The sequence below is a fragment of the Corythoichthys intestinalis genome, chromosome 14 (genome assembly GCF_030265065.1).
Source record: "Corythoichthys intestinalis isolate RoL2023-P3 chromosome 14, ASM3026506v1, whole genome shotgun sequence".
NCBI lineage: Eukaryota > Metazoa > Chordata > Actinopteri > Syngnathiformes > Syngnathidae > Corythoichthys > Corythoichthys intestinalis.
The window spans coordinates 40493103-40512291 of record NC_080408.1 but is presented as its reverse complement, the minus strand read 5'-3'; the positions used below and the strand labels follow the sequence as shown (position 1 = coordinate 40512291).

At 39.2% G+C, this 19189-nt stretch overlaps 1 protein-coding gene across 3 annotated transcripts in view; it reads left to right on the top strand.

The window, feature by feature from the left end:
• Positions 1–16655, top strand: part of gjc2 (gap junction protein gamma 2) — a 37838-nt gene extending 21183 nt beyond the window's left edge. Inside the window, exons 1-2 of one of the 3 annotated variants that reach the window (XM_057857940.1) lie at positions 10417–10761; positions 14775–16655. In XM_057857940.1, coding sequence (XP_057713923.1) covers positions 10719–10761; positions 14775–15919 — 1188 coding nt within the window. In that variant the 5' untranslated portion in view covers positions 10417–10718 and the 3' untranslated portion in view covers positions 15920–16655. Of the gene's footprint in view, positions 1–10416; positions 10762–14636 lie in introns of those variants that run through there. The other 2 variants (XM_057857938.1, XM_057857939.1) reach the window with 2 other exon arrangements.
• Positions 16656–19189: the final 2534 nt, after the last annotated feature.

Genomic DNA, 19189 nt, shown 5'->3' with positions numbered 1-19189 from the left:
AAACCCGAAAAACTATTTATGTGATTGCCTCTCAGTGGATGGAGTTGGCGTGTAAGAACGGAATTAGCATCTAATTGCATAATAAGTTGATGATCCTGTCATATTGTCGCTGATATCATATGGGCTCGTTTGTAGAGATGTTCGTTCAAAGATGATTGCAATCAATTGATAAAACACAGATATTCCACATAACCACATTTATTCAAACCAGGTCACAGACTCATTTTTACCTATGTTAAGTATAAAACGTGAGAACATTACATTTTGCTGGAAAATCAACTTTAGCAGGCGTGATTAACTGAAGAAAGATGCACTATTTGTGATTAATAAATCTTGTTTTCCAGACCAATCAAGCAAATTTTAATTGCTTATCGTGGCATACCTATCCTCTTAAAACCCCGTATTTATTATATGCCAAGACATAGTGGCTGCAATTTACAGGATAGAGAAATTGATAGAAGTAAAACGAAGCGAGACTTTTCCACATTACCATTATAATAAATGTCTATTTTAAAAAATTACACCCAAATATAACCTTATGAATATTTAAGAGTGCTGTTTGGCTGACGCATGTTGCCAGACCTTGGACGGCAAGCAATGTCAGCGCATGTCTTACAGGAGAAAAGCTGCAGGGGCTTCAATCAATAGTTATCAACATGAAGCACACTGTCCCAAAGCTAGAACAGCCCGAATTATCTGAGGACACCAGGGTGAGCGTGTTGTCATTGCTCTTAATCTGCTGCTAGTTTGGTTTCGAGCCACGCTCACTTTTAAATGTTTGGAGACAGTCTGAGAAACTAGTTAAGTGATTGGACACAAAATTAGGAACACTTGCACTGTCTAATCCCCTGCCTGTCTGATGTTGAATATTTTGAAATATGATAAATGTTGAGGTATGATTGGCTCCGACAGGGTGGTATATTCATTTAAAAACCAATAATGTCTGTGGGTCAATTTGACGTTTATTCATGCATGAAGGGCAGATCTACATTTGCAAGGCCTATACAGTACATCAAATACATGTTTTAACATGTCAAGGAGTGATGTTGACCCGTTGACATCAAGACACCTTTTCATTTCTGAGTGAAGTTTTAAAATCAATTATTGTAGTTTTTTGCTACTTGTGTGGGCATTTTTTCCAAATACCGGCGGGGGGTGGGGGTGTTGTAAGTGGAATGTTTTGATCAGCGACCTTCTTCAAAGCACCAGTGTGGATCTACCTCGCCATACGGCTTAAATCGAAACCAGCAAGTTTTTAGTTTATGTGATTTAAACCTAAGGATATACTGAAAAGATTGTATGATTGTTCTTATCACTTTGTTGATAATTCATAGACAAAATTATGACAACCTGTCAGCCTGTGTTGACGTGTGGTGTAGACTGATATGCCATCCACCTCGAGTGACCAAAATGAGATCAAATTACACATAATATTACATTTGCCGAATGCACAAGGGCTGAGGCGGAATTTGTTGTTACAAAGAAATACTACAAGGTATGTACATATAGACAATTTTTTTTTTTTGCAGATATTGATCGCAATAAAACCTTTGGACAACATAATTCAATTTCTTGTTTTATTTAAAACGATTGGTGCATGCGCCAAACAGGTCAATAAATTACAATTTATAAAATTATTAGAAAATTATATACGAAGATGGAGCATACTACACTAGAATGTGATATCAGAGGGACGGAGCATCGTCAAACTTTCACCCGACAATATGCAGAACCTTGGTGGCCCCCAGACGGGCTTTCTCCCGCTGTCTTCGGTAATTCCAGCTCCACTAGCGTATCTTAAAGTTGCTGCAGTAAAAAAGCTCGTAGTTGGATCTCGGGATCGAGCGGACGGTCCATCGCGAGGCGAGCCAATGTCTTCCAGCTCCAACCTCTCGGCTGCCCCGGGTAGAACACACATAGTCTCAATATATGTCCATCAACGTATACTAAGTGTTGTTGAGAGGCGCATCAACTTGTCTTCCCTTGCCTCACAGCGTTTTCCACCTGTAAACAAACGAACAAAACACTTGCATTTATCCATTAGCGACAGGCTAGCAGCCCGCATGTGTTGAAGCCACAGCAGAACTGTAGTTGTAGTAAATAATATTAAAGATCATTATAATTACAACCATCATCGTCAAAACAATATCAAAAGCAACAAGTCGTTTCATGCTTAAGATTTAAGCTTTAGTATTTTTTCAGCCCGGAACACATGAAAATGCAGGGATAGGAAGATCATACCTTCCACAACACAGCGGCAACATGGCTACAAAAGCACCTGGTGGCACAATCTTGGTTCCATATCTGCCTTCATGAACATGTTGTCCTCCCCTTTCGTGATGATGGCAGATGGATGCGGTATTTCCTAACTGTCTGTTTTAAAGGGGAAATGTGAACTAAGGTTGGCCAACCATGTTTTTAATAATATCAATTGCTGAACAATTATAGGCATTTTTTCATTATTTTTTTTAACGCAACCCTTCCAGATTCTTTGTTTAACCCATAGCAACGCCCTTGACATTGAAAATGCTTTTCATCGGCAATCTTCGGAAATTACGTCACACCGGGAAGTGCGAGGGAAGTCCGTCATAGAACAGTATTGTTTGTTGCATTGCTTCTTGGTAAGATGCCACGGCGGTGTGTGGCGATGTTTTGTTCTCATTCAAACGAAAAGTTGTATGAGTGGCCAAAGGATAGCAGGGCACGTAAATGGACATCACGAATGAAATTCACGCCATCATCGAGTAGTCTTCTCTGCTGCAAACACTTCGAAGATGCCTGCTTCCTTAACCGGTCTGCTTAAGATCAAGTATTTGCCAAAAAGTAAGTGTGATTTTTGGATAGATGACTGATGACTTTGTCAAAGCAGAGCTGCCAACTGTTGTGGAATGTACAGTAGAAGCTAGCGACGTTAGCCGAAAGCCAACTCGTGGCAATAGTCGTGGCATAGATGTTGTTGTGTTCGCTAGTGTTACGTCCCAAGGACGGCTCGCGAAGGGCGCAACATAAAACGAGCCACACAACTTCACAAGTGGCACCAATTTATTTACACAACAATCAAAATGTGGATGAAGCGCGGCTTCAGGGTAAGCCCAGGCCAAAACAACAAACAAAAGGAATCTGCACTTGAACCCCACCCGCTAACTAAACCCTGATCATGAAAAAGAACAAAGAAAAGACTGCCACTAACCTAGCTTCTTACGCTAAACAAAACAGGAGAAAACAGGTTGAACAGAAATGGCGACTTACACCTATTGCTTCAGTGCTGTTATTTACAGTGGTGAACAAAAACGATCCAATAACGAATAAAAACAAAAGACCTCACCGAAAAAGCGGGAGTGTATCAGACTAGCGATGCTTCAAGCATTGCATTGCATTTGTAGCGGCGTTTCTTACACGGTGATCGCTTGATAGCCTTCTAGTTTATGTTTCGCGAGAGCCGCTGACAGGTGACAGCGAGCGTGTTGGCACTAAGTCAATCTCGCAGCGAATCAGAGATCGGCTCAAGTCACGCAGTGAATCATGGGAAATGTAGTCTCGGGACAACACTGAAGTGGTGCTTTGTAATCTGTTCGCATGTGTGAAAAAACTACATTTCCTCACGCCATTAGACGCCACTTACTGCCGAAAGCCCCAGCTACTGTTAGCTCCATGTGTTAATAAAGAAACAAAGTTGTAAGCACGTCGTGTGTTCGATACCTTTGTCAACAAAACGCTCATAACAAGACACTATGCATGATCTGTTTCAGAGACGCTGGGACTGGAAGTAGTAGTAGCTGGTAGTACGAGGCGAGGCGGAGATGAGCGAGAAGCAAAACTTCGCGGTCGAATGTGGCGGCAGTCCGCTCTTATTTTGTTTTCTTATAGTTGCCACAATAAAGTGGAGAAAGCCATCAACGACTCATCTCCTTCTCCCCCCCAACGTTTTTATATTATTATTTTATATGCATGAGCGCTGCCGGATCTGCCAAAATGAACATGCAGTCTGATTATTATTTTTTTAAACAATGTCATCAGATAGACAAAAACATAAAATTATGTGCAAATGCCTGCATCTTCAAATCATGAAAATAATAACAGCATATATCTTACCAATCTTGTAATCTCGATGGGTCTTGTTTGTCTCCATTCGATGTCAGGTAGTCTGGGCACATTGTTTGCATCCTGATTAGCGTCTGGCTAATACATGTACGATCCAACATAAAATTCCAACCTCCTCCTCTTCCTCCAACTCTTCAAAAACTTGGGTCTCCTCACTTGCGCTTGATCTACAGTGCCTTGCAAAAGTATTCGGCCCCCTTGAACCTTGCAACCTTTCGCCACATTTCAGGCATCAAACATAAAGATATAAAATTTTAATTTTTTGTCAAGAATCAACAACAAGTGGGACACAATCGTGAAGTGGAACAAAATTTATTGGATAATCTAAACTTTTTTAACAAATAAAAAACTGAAAAGTGGGGCGTGCAATATTATTCGGCCCCCTTGCGTTAATACTTTGTAGCGCCACCTTTTGCTCCAATTACAGCTGCAAGTCGCTTGGGGTATGTTTCTATCAGTTTTGCACATCGAGAGACTGACATTCTTGCCCATTCTTCCTTGCAAAACAGCTCGAGTTCAGTGAGGTTGGATGGAGAGTGTTTGTGAACAGCAGTCTTCAGCTCTTTCCACAGATTCTCGATTGGATTCAGGTCTGGACTTTGACTTGGCCATTCTAACACCTGGATATGTTTATTTTTGAACCATTCCATTGTAGATTTGGCTTTATGTTTTGGATCATTGTCCTGTTGGAAGATAAATCTCCGTCCCAGTCTCAGGTCTTGTGCAGATACCAACAGGTTTTCTTCCAGAATGTTCCTGTATTTGGCTGCATCCATCTTCCCGTCAATTTTAACCATCTTCCCTGTCCCTGCTGAAGAAAAGCAGACCCAAACCACGATGCTGCCACCACCATGTTTGACAGTGGGGATAGTGTGTTCAGGGTGATGAGCTGTGTTGCTTTTACGCCAAACATATCGTTTTGCATTGTGGCCAAAAAGTTCAATTTTGGTTTCATCTGACCAGAGCACCTTCTTCCACATGTTTGGTGTGTCTCCCAGGTGGCTTGTGGCAAACTTTAAACGAGACTTTTTATGGATATCTTTGAGAAATGGCTTTCTTCTTGCCACTCTTCCATAAAGGCCAGATTTGTGCAGTGTACGACTGATTGTTGTCCTATGGACAGACTCTCCCACCTCAGCTGTAGATCTCTGTAGTTCATCCAGAGTGATCATGGGCCTCTTGGCTGCATCTCTGATCAGTTTTATCCTTGTTTGAGAAGAAAGTTTGGAAGGACGGCCGGGTCTTGGTAGATTTGCAGTGGTCTGATGCTCCTTCCATTTCAATATGATGGCTTGCACAGTGCTCCTTGAGATGTTTAAAGCTTGGGAAATCTTTTTGTATCCAAATCCGGCTTTAAACTTCTCCACAACAGTATCTCGGACCTGCCTGGTGTGTTCCTTGGTTTTCATAATGCTCTCTGTACTTTAAACAGAACCCTGAGACTATCACACAGCAGGTGCATTTATAAGGAGACTTGATTACACACAGGTGGATTCTATTTATCATCATCGGTCATTTAGGACAACATTGGATCATTCAGAGATCCTCACTGAACTTCTGGAGTGAGTTTGCTGCACTGAAAGTAAAGGGGCCGAATAATATTGCACGCCCCACTTTTCAGTTTTTTATTTGTTAAAAAAGTTTAAATTATCCAATAAATGTTGTTCCACTTCACGATTGTGTCCCACTTGTTGCTGATTCTTGACAAAAAAATTAAATTTCATATCTTTATGTTTGAAGCCTGAAATGTGGCGAAAGGTTGCAAGATTCAAGGGGGCCGAATACTATTGCAAGGCACTGTATCACTTATATCGCTGTTTGAAGCATTGTTTGAAGGGCTTTGTAGGGCGGCCGTATGGAGCGCTCCCATCGCTGTTCTCGGTGTGAAGTATCACTTCCGGGTTCGTCCCCTTTCAGGCTCGGACTTCGGAAACGCGATTATTTTGTCAAATATACTACATATAAATTATTTTTTCATGCTTTATTTGTTGGACAATGTTTAATTACTTTAATTGTGACCCTATTTGGCATGTAATGAAATTACTTCACATTACAGCTTTAAGGGATTTGATGAGTAAGGTTACTCCAGCTCCACTGTTGTTTTGGATGGAGAAATTCTAAAACGGAAGTTGCGAGCAAACATAAGGAAGTAAAGTGAAAGTATCTCGGATACATATACCAAATGAAGTCTATAAGTGTTGTAGGGTTTTTTTGGTCACACGATACATACTGTATCTTTAATGCAAATACAATTGTCAATACCGATAGCATTGTAGACCATAAAAGAATACTTTCGTATTGAAAATATACAAAATGGTTTAAAATAAAAAGCTTTTTTTTTTTTTTTTCATGATAGCTAAAGTTATCCTAATCTCTTATTTAAAAATGAATGACTAATTTATAACAACAAAAAATGTTAATTTCTTTGAAGACAAGCATTTATTACCACTCTTTTATTTCCGCTCACTTTATTTAAGTGTTTTACTAAAGCAGATTGGCCTTTGTGTACTTAATACTTGTACGTAGTATGTTTGTAATTTTTTTGGGTAAGCATTCTCATTTTATTTATATTAATTTATCTGCAGGTTTTTGTGTGTTCAAACTACAGTACACTCACATATATTTTGTGTTGCTGAATAAAACTTTATAAAACTTGTTTTGTAGCCATGTGTAGATGTTGACACTAGATTCTAGTTTTGAATAAGGATGACAAAGCATTTTGAAACGGCAATGTTATTTTATATGCAATTCTAATGACAAGTTGGCTGAGATAAAAATTATTCTTTTTTTAACAATCAGAATGTGTGTAAAAAAAAATAAATAAATAAAAAGATTTGAAGCCAAGTTTGCATATTTAATAGCACTATTTAAAGAGAGGATGTGCATGTCAGTATCATGTTTCATTAGATCACTACGACCTGCAAGTGCTAATTGTCCATCACAGCCAGCCACTTTCACTCACTGTCGAGGAACGCTTACTCAAAGTGACGTTGACTTTGAGTGCCTCCAATGTTCACTTATCAGCCATCTGGGTCGTTTGGAGGAGGCAAAGATTTTGGAAGCAGCAGCAGGGAGAAAAGTGTTAAAAGTCGGAGGGGTGAAAAAAGAAATAAATTTAAAAAGTCAAACACGTGCTTATTTGACCCTGCGGGACTGCACATGTGCAAATCCCCAATGCTCACTCCAGCAGCATCCCCTGTCTTCTCACCAGGGGTGCTAGCTACGCCACATCTCCTCCGTCACATGGAGAGGGCAGGCTTAGAGGCAAGTAGTCCTGCAGGCCCATATGGCTTCTCTTTGGACTGGAAACTATTCAGCCAGCACTGAGATCCACTCATCTTGATGCTTCTTCTCTGACAAAAGTGAAACAATGATGCTAATACACTTCTGGTCAAAAGTATTGGCACCCCTGCAATTCTCAGATACTGCTCAATTTCTCCCAGAAAATTATATCAATTACAAATGCTTTGGTAGTAATATCTTTTCATCATTTATTCATTTATCATTTATTTTGCTTGCAATGAAAAAACACAAAAGTGAATGAAAACATATTAAATCATTATCATTTTACACAAAACTCCATAAATGGGTGGGACAAAAGTATTGGCACCCTCAGCTTAATACTTGGTAGCACAACCTTTAGACAAAATAACTGCGAACAACCGCTTCTGGTATCCATCGATGAGTTTCTTACAATGCTCTGCTGGAATTTTAGACCATTCTTCTTTGGCCAATTGCTCCAGGTCTCTGAGAGTTGAAGGGTGCCTTCTCCAAACTGCAATTTTCAGACCTCTCCACAGGTGTTCTTTGGGATTCAGTTCTGGACTCCTTGCTGTCCAATTTAGTCACTTAAGTCTCCAGTGCATTCTCTCAAACCATTTTCTATTGCTTTTTGAAGTGTGTTTTGGGTCGTTGTCCTGCTGGAAGACCCATGACCTCTGAGGGAGACCCAGCTTTCTCACACTGGGCCCTACATTATGCTGCAAAATGTGTTGGTAGTCTTCAGACTTCATAATGCCATGCACACGGTCAAGTAGTCCAGTGCCAGAGGTAGCAAAGCAACCCCAAAACATCAGGGAACCTCCACCATGTTTGACTGTGTCGACCGTGTTCTTTTCTTTGAAGGCCTCGTTTTTTTCCCTGTAAACTCTATGTTGATACCTTTTCCTAAAAAGCTCTACTTTTGTCTCATCTGACCAGAGAACATTATTCCAAAATGTTTTTGGCTTTCTCAGGTAAGTTTAGGCAAACTCCAGCCTGGATTTTTTTATGTCTCTGGGTCAGAAGTAGGGTATTGCTGGGTATCCTACCATAAAGTCCCTTTTCATTCAGACGCCAACGGATAGTACAGGTTGGCACTGTTGTACCCTCGGACTGCAGGACAGCTTGAACTTGTTTGAATGTTAGTCGAGGTTCTTTATCCACCATCCGCACAATCTTTCGTTGAAATCTCTCGTCAGTTTTTCATTTCCGTCCACATCTAGGGAGGATAGCAACAGTGCCATGGGCTTTACACTAACAGTATTGATGACACTGCGCACGGTAGACACAGGAACATTCAGATCTTTGGAGATGGACTTGTAGCGTTGAGATTGCCCATGCTTCCTCACAATTTTGCTTCTCAAGTCCTCAGACAGTTCTTTGGTCTTCTTTCTTTTCTCCATGCTCAATGTGGTACACACAAGGACACAGGACAGAGGTTAAGTCAATTTTAATCCATATTAACTGGCTGCAAGTGTGATTTAGTTATTGCCACCACCTGTTATGTGCCACAGGTAAGTAACAGGTTCTGTTATTTACACAAATTGGAGAAGCATCACATGATTTTTCAAAGAGGGCCAATACTTTTGTCCGGCCCATTTTTGGAGTTTGTGTAAAATGATAATGATTTTTTTTTTCCATTCTCTTTTGTGTTTTTTTCATTGCAAGCAAAATAAATGAAGATATTACTACCGAAGCATTTGTAATTGCAATCATTTTCTGGGAGAAATTGAGCATTATCTGACAGAATTGCTGGGGTGCCAATACTTTTGGCCAGCGGTGTAGGATGTTTAAGTTTTATGGATGCCTTTTAGCTGGGGCATTGATTATTAACAAATTTCAGTATTTGCGATAGGAATCCTTCTCTCTGATAAATTGCAGAGATCAATGTTGTTTTTCTTCTTAGCTAGTCATCCCTAAACCCCTTCGGCTGCCATTGACGATGATATGCGGCCAATCCAATTGACCTGGGAGGGATGGCAGTGAGAATTCTCTACCAGCCTTCCCATTTCAAATGGATCGGATGGTTATTGTCGTCTATGGCACTGAAACATGATTATTCACTGTCAGCATGATTATTCACTGGCAGCCTCTTTCAGTTCAAACCTAATGGAGGCGAATCGTCACCAATGGGAGCCAATGAGTTAAGGGTTATTGAATATCATGCAAGTGTAACATTTTAGCATTTTATGGTCACCATGATGATGGCCAGAGATATGCCAGACACGAAACCGCCATCTGTTAATTTGACTTGTGAAGGATCCCTTCCCGAAGATGACAGCAAGCGTGGGTTCGCGCTGTTATCTGTTCATGCTCCTAGATGGAAGATGTAAATATTATTATTACTACATGTGACTGAGCGGATCTGCACTGAAGCCTCTAAAGTTTTTAAAATATTTTTGAGCAAAACCCCTTTTTTTCCTCACTGTACTTCACTCACACATCACATTCCCTTTATTGCATACAAAATATTTGATCAAAATCTGATCTACAGTATTGCATTGCATTTTATATGACCTCTTGTCCTCAGTAAGTACAACATTATTCTCATGAGATTAATGCATTCAAACAAGCAATATAACTTTTTTATCATCATGGTATGACTTTATCGTTGAATAAATACAGATTTGCTTTCATAACATTTTTCTTGAAGAATACGTTCTTCTCACACATTTTTGTTTATTACGTTAGTCTTGAAGACTACCATTTCTTTGTCGAGTGCAATCAAATTTGACATCTGTTAATATGAAGCCCCATTTAGTTCTTATAATATTAAAACATGTTCTCTGACAATCGTACTTAATTCCTCAACCCAAACAATAAATATAACTTACAAATGCCTCGCATTGAGTTTCAATCATTTTTGATGCAACTCTTTCATGCAACTCTTATTGGATAAGATTATATTGCACAGGTGTTTTGTGGTCAATGTCTCTAGCTTAAGCCATAAGGAGAGAGAGAAAACGTGAGAGAGCAAGAGAGAGAGTAAAAACATCTAGAGAGAGGAGAAAGAGCGAAGGACATCATCTGCGTTATGAATGTTGCACATGAGCGCCGAGTGTGTGGGGATGAACGTGTTCCCTCACGTCGGTGTTCATTTCATTCCAGACAACCATATTCTCACGTCTCAACTCTTGCCTGAGGAGGATATTTTTTTCCCATCGTACTTTTTATTATTCAATAAGACTTCATACTTGCTCAGAGAACTAGTGTCACCAAATCCAGACGAGAGCAAGAATGTGATGAAGGAAAACTGATCTAAAAAGAAAGTTTATCACGTTATTTTGGGACAGTTGAAGAATATCGATAGAACAGAGGAGTTTGGAACTTTTGGATCAGGTGGGCAGGGGATCTAAATGGGGACCTTGAGGACGGGAAATGTATTTGCCACATCTCCAGGTGGGTTTTTTTTTTTTTTTTTTCTCCATTATTGACGTTATAAATTAATGATGATATACATTTAAGTGGCTATAGCTGATAAATCAGCTGTAAATGCTAACCGTTATGGTAATAATTCTTATTTACATTAAATACCTGATTATAAAATATACCTGTATTCCATTCAATCTAGAGTACATAGTACAGTACAGGATGTAGCTAATTAGCCATCTAGTGATATCAGGCACAAGAACTGCAATGCATCATACTAAGAATTGTACCTAATATTTTGGCAACCCAATGCCAAACAATGGTGGAGCTAAATATTAAAATCCTTTAATTTAAAAAAAAAATGTATCGAATAGGATAGATTGTATTTCATCTCAGAAGATTGTCATGATCTTCCTGTTCTGTGCAAACAGGTAAGATAATGGTCATCGATTTTAAAATGTAAATTTTAAATGATATTTTAACAATTTCAGAACTATTTAAAATATAATTAGTATTTATTATATTATCTGAATGATTATAATGAAAAAAAAATATATATATATATATATATATATATATATATATATATATATAATTTCTTATCTACAGACAATAACACCGATTTCTGGTACTTGTCACTTTGACCTTGTATGGTGATAAGGACATTCTGATAACAGTTTTCAGTACCGTATTTTTTGGACTATAAGTCTCAGTTTTTTTTCAGTTTGGCTGGGGGTACGACTTATAGTTATGAGTGAAATTATTAACACATTATTATATCAATTCACATGCTATTTTGGCGTTTTGGAGTGACACTGATGGTTTGGTAAACTTGTTAGCATGTTATTTATGCTATAGTTATCTGAATAATTCTTCATAGCTATGTTAAATTAGGATACCGGCCACGTTCGCATTTCGTTGTTCATGCATCATGTAACATTATCGTACTGTACACATATTCAGCATGTTGTTTTCTAATGCATTTTCATTTTAAATTGCCTTTCAAGATGACATATCTGTTCTATGTGTTGGATTTTATCAAGTAAATTTCCACCAAAAATTCGACTTATACTCCGGTGTGACTTATATATATTTTTTTCTTCTGCATTGCGCATTTTTGGGCTGGTGTGACTTATACTCAGATAAGACTTATAATCCGAAAGATACGGTACTAATGTATTTACAAACTATTTAATTAATTCAAGACTTTCTCATAAGTATAATAGTGTTACTTTTCCGCAAAATATTTTTTACTTTATTCTTAAATTCATCTGAGAATTAGTAATAATCCATTTAAATGAATGAAACCTTTTCTTGCACCTAAGAATGACATCAGCTGACCTACAGTTCGTCACACTTTTTTTTTTTAAAGGTGTAATGTGGCTGGCAGTATTCATAGTGAGGCAGCCGCCCCTCATGTCATGCCTTCCTGAGGCACATTCACCCACCGTAAGTGCCATCTGTCTCCACGAGGCCAAAACCTTCCCCAGTGTCGGCAGTGCTGGATCATGAGGGGGTGTGCAGGGATGTGGGGAGGGTGGGTCAGGGCAGAAGCCTCTCCTGCTCCCTCAGATGGCGGGGGAAATGGCACATCCCACACCGAGAAGCGCGGGGTGCCATGAAAACCAAGATTGGCTCTCAGAATTGCATCCTGGAGATTGAGAAGATAAAATAATTAAGTCCACTGTCAAGCCATTAACACGACTTAAGTAAATGACCAATTTTTGGTACACCTCTCTTTTCGTATGGTAAGAAAAGGTGAAGCTGCAACCAGCGGGTAGTCAACCCTTTGTGCTTGCATACTGTATACATTATATGAATTAAAACAGACAGACAGGCCACTGCAATGCAAATGTCTGTATTTAAAATATCTAAAAATATGTAATAAAAATTAAGTTAGAAGTATTTTTTTGCTTTTCCAAATTGCATTTTATTTAACAATTTATTGAAATCATAATTAATTAAAAGAGAGACACATTGACTGGTTAGCACATTCGCATTATAATTCAAACTCAAAGGTCATTAGTTCATTTCCAGCCTCCGGTCTTTCTGTGTAGAGTTTCTCCTCATAATTACATGAATTCTCTTTGGGTTTCCTCCCATATTAAAACAAAATGCATGCTAGGTTAAGTGAAGATTCTGAAATGTCCTTATTCAGTGTGAGTGAATGCGAGTGTGAAAAATTGTTTTTTTTTTTTTTTTAAAAATTGTTATATGGCGGAAAACACTTAGGTGACTTGAAGTTCCGCTCTGAGACCCCTTATTTGGCCGGATTTCAAAATTGTCCTATATGAATGTGTGATACATCATTGGAAAGCTTAAAATCTCAATTTTCTGGGGAAAGAAAACATTTGAACAGGAGGGCATTTAAAAAAAAAAAAAAAAAAAAGAATTGTTAAACAGCGAAACCCTATCTGGAGGTGAGAGCACGCGAGAGCAGAATTACAGACGCCATGACTTTAACGATATATTATTGCGTACTTAGCTTGTTTCGATCCAAAAACTCCATGTAGCATGTATCATCAAGTGTCAAGACGGATTTTGGGGGGATTTTATGGGTGAAACATGGTAATATAACAAGGGTAGCGATGTAGAAATCACAGACATCAAGGAGTGGTCGAGATGTTCTTTTTCATATATTTACCCTTTTAGACGTTTTTTTTTCTTTCCAATTTTTCTTTGTTTGGATCGATTATTTATCATCTAACATATGGGGGAAAATGCGACAGGAACAAAAAATAAATAAAATTAAGCCATAGCTATGAGGTAGATATCCGTGACTTATTTACAGACACCATTTTTTTCATTGTGACGTAATTTGTTTGAAAGTTTAAAATATGTGAGTGAATAATTTTTAAAAGAAATATTAGACATCGATTAATGAATCTAAGCTAAAAATGACAGACATTTTGAATAATAAATATAATTACTTGTTTTTATGGCTGGGTTGAAACAAAAGCGGTTGCACGACGTCTGTAAACGGGGTTTCCAGGGTAAAACGGACAAATCAAAAATAATTCGGGGGCTTAATGCGCCATGAATCTGCTATGGCAGCATATAGACATTGTTCTATCAAACGCAATAGATGATTTGGCTTAAAATATAGCAGTTTATTTTAAAGAGGGGTGCAAGAGCAGAAACTGCTTTTTCAGTCTTGTCTTTGTTTTGCGCCATATACATATGCCTATATGTGAGTTACAATTTGGCTGGCAACTCTTCTAGGTTTGATCACACTTCTTGCCTAAAGTCAGCTGGGCGAAACTCCCAAATGCAACAAGATTCATGAGGATAAGTGGCATTAAAAAAGAAAAAAAAAACTAAAAAATGGATTTTAAAAAATGGTAAGATGGATGGTTGTATAATTAAATAATTTAATAAAGAAAATGGTCTTTATACTTATAATTATTTATCTTACAACACAATTTATTTACTGTATTATTAAATAAAAAAAATAAAAAACCTCATCTAATGATCAAAATATATATGTTCTTCTTTATTGTATATTTTGGGAGCCACATTACACAAATGGATGCGACATACTTTGCCCACCGTGAACTTTGCCTTTAAGATATCAAGTAGAAAATTGCAACATGTACTTCTTGCAAAATGGAGAAAACATATCTCACAACCATTTAATGAGACTTAAAGCATTTTAAGATGGGCAACTTAAGGCAGTCTCAAGTTCAATTCTAACTCGTACAACTCACTTTTGTATCCTCTTTCGAAACTGATTGGGAGCAGTCAATTTTGAATTGCAGATGGGAAACAGAAAATATAAGATAGAATACTGTGCACTCTTATAGTTTCTGGTGTGTTACAAAACAAAAACACACGCTAGCACCACCTGAGAGAGTGAGACCATTTTTTGGTTTAATTTAGTTTCTTCATTTTTTTTTTCTCCTCAGACTCTAGTTGAAAAGCTAGCGAAGGCAACATGAGTTGGAGCTTTCTCACTCGTCTTCTGGAAGAGATCCACAACCACTCCACCTTTGTGGGCAAAGTCTGGCTGACAGTGCTCATTATCTTCCGCATTGTTCTTACAGCCGTCGGAGGGGAGTCCATCTACTCAGACGAGCAAACCAAGTTCACATGCAACACAAAGCAGCCGGGTTGTGACAATGTGTGCTATGATGCCTTTGCACCCCTATCGCATGTGCGCTTCTGGGTCTTCCAGATTATAATGATCTCCACACCCTCCATTATGTACATGGGCTATGCAATCCATAAGATTGCCCGCTCCTCAGAGCATGAGCGGCGGAAGAACCACAGGATCCGCAAAAAGCCACCTGCTTCCTCGAGATGGAGGGGAAGCCACCATCTGGAGGACGTCTTGGAGGGAGAGGATGACGACGCTGAGCCAATGATCTACGAAGACACAATGGAGGGTCCAGAGACCAAAGCCGAGCCGGTGAGCGGTAATTGCAAAGACCAGTCAAAGCACGATGGTCGCCGAAGAATCCTGCAAGAGGGGCTGATGCGGATATATGTTCTCCAGCTGATGTCGCGAGCCATCTTTGAGATCGCCTTCCTTGCCGGACAGTACCTTCTGTATGGCTTTCAAGTTAGTCCTTCCTTTGTGTGCAACAGAGTGCCCTGTCCTCACCGAGTGGACTGTTTCATCTCCAGGCCCACCGAAAAAACGATCTTCCTTCTCATCATGTATGTGGTAAGCTGCCTCTGCCTCATCTTGAACGTGTGTGAGATGCTTCACCTGGGAATCGGTACTTTTCGAGACACGTTGCGCCTCAGGAGAAACCGTGGTCGTCGCGGTTTTGGCTACCCGTTCTCTCGCAATATTCCAGCCTCTCCGCCTGGGTACAACCTGGTGATGAAGACGGATAAACCAAGCAGGATGCCCAACAGCCTCATCACCACTCACGAGCAGAACATGGCCAATGTGGCTCAGGAACAGCAGTGCACCAGCCCGGACGAGAACATCCCTTCTGACCTTGCAAGCCTTCACCGCCACTTGCGGGTTGCCCAGGAGCAATTAGACATGGCCTTTCAGACGTACCAAACGAAAAACCACCAACAGGCCTCAGGACCCAGTAGTCCTGTGTCCGGAACGACAATGGCTGAGCAAAACCGAGTAAACACGGTACAGGAGAAGCAAGGCGCCAGGCCCAAGTTGGCCGGAGAGAAGGCTGCCACAATTGTAAAAAACGGAAAAACTTCTGTTTGGATCTAGAAATATTTTGTTTTACCTGTAATGTATTAGGAACACTACTTAGTTAAGATCTGCTCTACTCTGGACAACAATCAGACCATTGAAAGTGTGACAGAAAAAAAGCAGACTTTAGAGTTATCAGAAAATACACACCATGAAACTTTTGAAATTGTCTTCTTTACCTTCCAGTGTCAATTTGTGCTTTCCACAAATAACATAATAGAATTAGTTACCTCTCTATTTCAACTAATTAATCAAGAGAGAAACCAGGAGTGTTTTGAGGTATTTATTGTCTGCTGCCAAACTGGATTTTTTAGCTGATTTTTGGGAAGCATGACTGCTGATTGTTGTCGGAAAGAAGGGTATTTAATATGAATGGGGTTTGTTCTGATAGCACGGATGAGTGTTGCTGGAAGCAGATTAAATGTGACAATTTTTGATAAAGAATAATCACAGTCCTGAAAGCTCTCTTGCTAACCATACATTTTCAGTCAATGCATGCTCATTTTTTCATCACCCCCAAATCAATATCACATTTTATATGCAAAAGAAAAATTGTTACCATATTTTATATCATAGGGGCCTACTGATTTTCTGTTATCTCAAGACAATGCATGCTCTACATAGGTTACAATAGAAACCCCTTTTAATTAAACAGCAGGAACTTATCTACAGACATTTCAAGCCTCAAAGTTGAGTGTTTTTAATCATTTTAACATTTAATCCTGCCTTCACTTTTATCATTCATCAAAGTGCCTCAAACTTTTCAAGACTGTTCATGTATTTTATTCTGGAAGATAAAATAAAGTTATTGATAAACTCTTTCACATTAAGAGTCTTTCTTAGACAACAGCGCATAACACTTGACACCATTTAAAGCCGTTCACAGCTTTCCTAACCTATTCATTCCCATGGATGCCAATACTGTATTCATTATCTGGAAATACAATAGTTTATTACCAAACCCAAAATCGGTGTATCTGCCAAATCGTTCAAGAAGAAGATGTGGGAAAGGGTCATTTTCGGCTTCAATGTGAAATTCAGGTTTATCTGGACAACGGGAGGAAATATCCATTTGCAGCATCAAATATGAACACGAGAAATGCTGAATGGGTGCTGGACACGTATAACGACCTCACACTAATTAGTGATGTGGATAAATCACCAATTTCATGATGATACAATGCGTTACTGAGTCACTGGACAACAATATTTGCTGATATTACAAAGTCTGCTACGATTCATTTGATTAAATGACCTTTGATCATTATAACACGATATGCACATACTTAACACAGACATATTTTACTTTAAGCAATAAAATATACAATTTTTTTATACAATATAAAATTTAAGTGAAACATTTCAGACATTTGGAAACACTTCAGACATTTTAACCATATCTTTCAATTAAACTGCTTGGATAAATGATGACAATGTTGATCGATGTTTTGCGTTTTAATTCAATTGTGCATAACCAATTTATATGCTGTAGTCTAACAATCCAAATTATGTGAATCTAATATTGTGTAATCAAAGTTTTCTTCATAACTGTAGGTCGTGTGTGTCACGATTGTAAGGAAAGATAACACTTTTTAGGGAAGTCAACGGTTAATGGAATGTAAAAAGCCACTGATGTTGAGCTAGTCTTGTGGTGAGTCATTTTACCAACAGGCATCAAATTCCTTTCTCCTTCTTGCTTTTGTGGTTTTATAATATACCCAGATAGCAGATCGCCATTGAAAAAATGTTGGATCAACATTCCGCTGTCAATCTTATATCGTTGAATCAACGTCACTTTTGCACCCTCAATTACCAGACCTTCTAAAAAAAATAGCATAATGTGATACAGTTCATTATTTTATGTAATGTACTGATAAACATTAGATTTTCATACATTTTAGATTCATTGCACACAACTGAAGTAGTTCAAGCCTTTTATTGTTTTAATATTGATGACTTTGGCAAAAAAGTCAAGAAAAAACAAAAATGCCCATTTCAAAAAATTAGCAGTTTTCATCCGACCAATACACAAAAGTGTTTTTTAATACATAAAAAGTCAACCTTCAATTAATTATATCAGCTATGCACTCAATACTTGGTCAGGAATCCTTTTGCAGAAATGACTGCTTCAATGTGGCGTGGCATGGAGGCAATCAGCCTGTGGCACTGCTGAGGTGTTATGGAGGCCCAGGAGGCTTCGATCGCGGCGTTAAGCTCATCCACAGTGTTGGGTCTGGTGTCTCTCAACTTCCTCTTCACAATATCCCACAGATTCTCTATTGGGTTCAGGTCAGGAGAGTTGGCAGGCCAATTGAGCACAGTAATGCCATGGTCAGTAAACCATTTACCAGTGGCGTTGGCGATGTGAGCAGGTGCCAGGTCGTGCTGAAAAAGGAAATCTTCATCTCCATATAGCTTTTCAGCAGATGGAAGCATGAAGTGCTCCAAAATCTCCTGACAGCTAGCTGATATGACCCTGCCCTTGATAAAACACAGTAGACCAACACCAGCAGCTGACATGGCACCACAGACCATCTCTGATCTGATCTTGACACTGGACTTCAGGCATTTTGGCATTTCCTTCTCCCCAGTCTTCCTCCAAACTCTGGCACCTTGATTTCCATATGACATGCAAAATTTGCTTTCCTCTGAAAAAAGTACTTTGGACCACTGAACAACAGTCCAGTGCTGCTTCTCTGTAGCCCAGGTCAGGCGCTTCTGCTGCTGTTTCAGTTTCAAAAGTGGCTTGACCTGGGGAATGCGGCACCTGTAGCCCATCTCCAGCACACGCCTGTGCACGGTAGGTCTGAATGTTTCTACTCCAGACTCAGTTCACCGTTTCTGCAGGTCCCCCAAGGTCTGGAATCGGCCCTTCTCCACAATCTTTCTAATGGTGCGGTCACCTCTTCTGGTTGTGCAGCGTTTCCTGCCACACTTTTTCCTTCCCACAGACTTCCCACTGAGGTGCCTTGATACAGCACTCTGGGAACAGCCTATTCGCTCAAAAATGTCTTTCTGTGCCTTAGCCTCTTGCTTGAGGGTGTCAATGACGGCCTTCTGGACAGCAGTCAGGTCGGAAGTCTTGCCCATGATTGCAGTTTTGAGTAATGAACAAGGCTGGGAGTTTTTAAAAGCCTCAGGGAGTTTTTAAAAGCCTCAGGAATCTTTCGCAGGGGTTTTGAGTTAATTCGTTGATACAGATGATTAGGTTAGTAGCTTCTTTAGAGTACCTTTTCATTATATGCAAATTTTTTGAAATAGGGATTTTTTCTTTTTCTTGACTTTTTT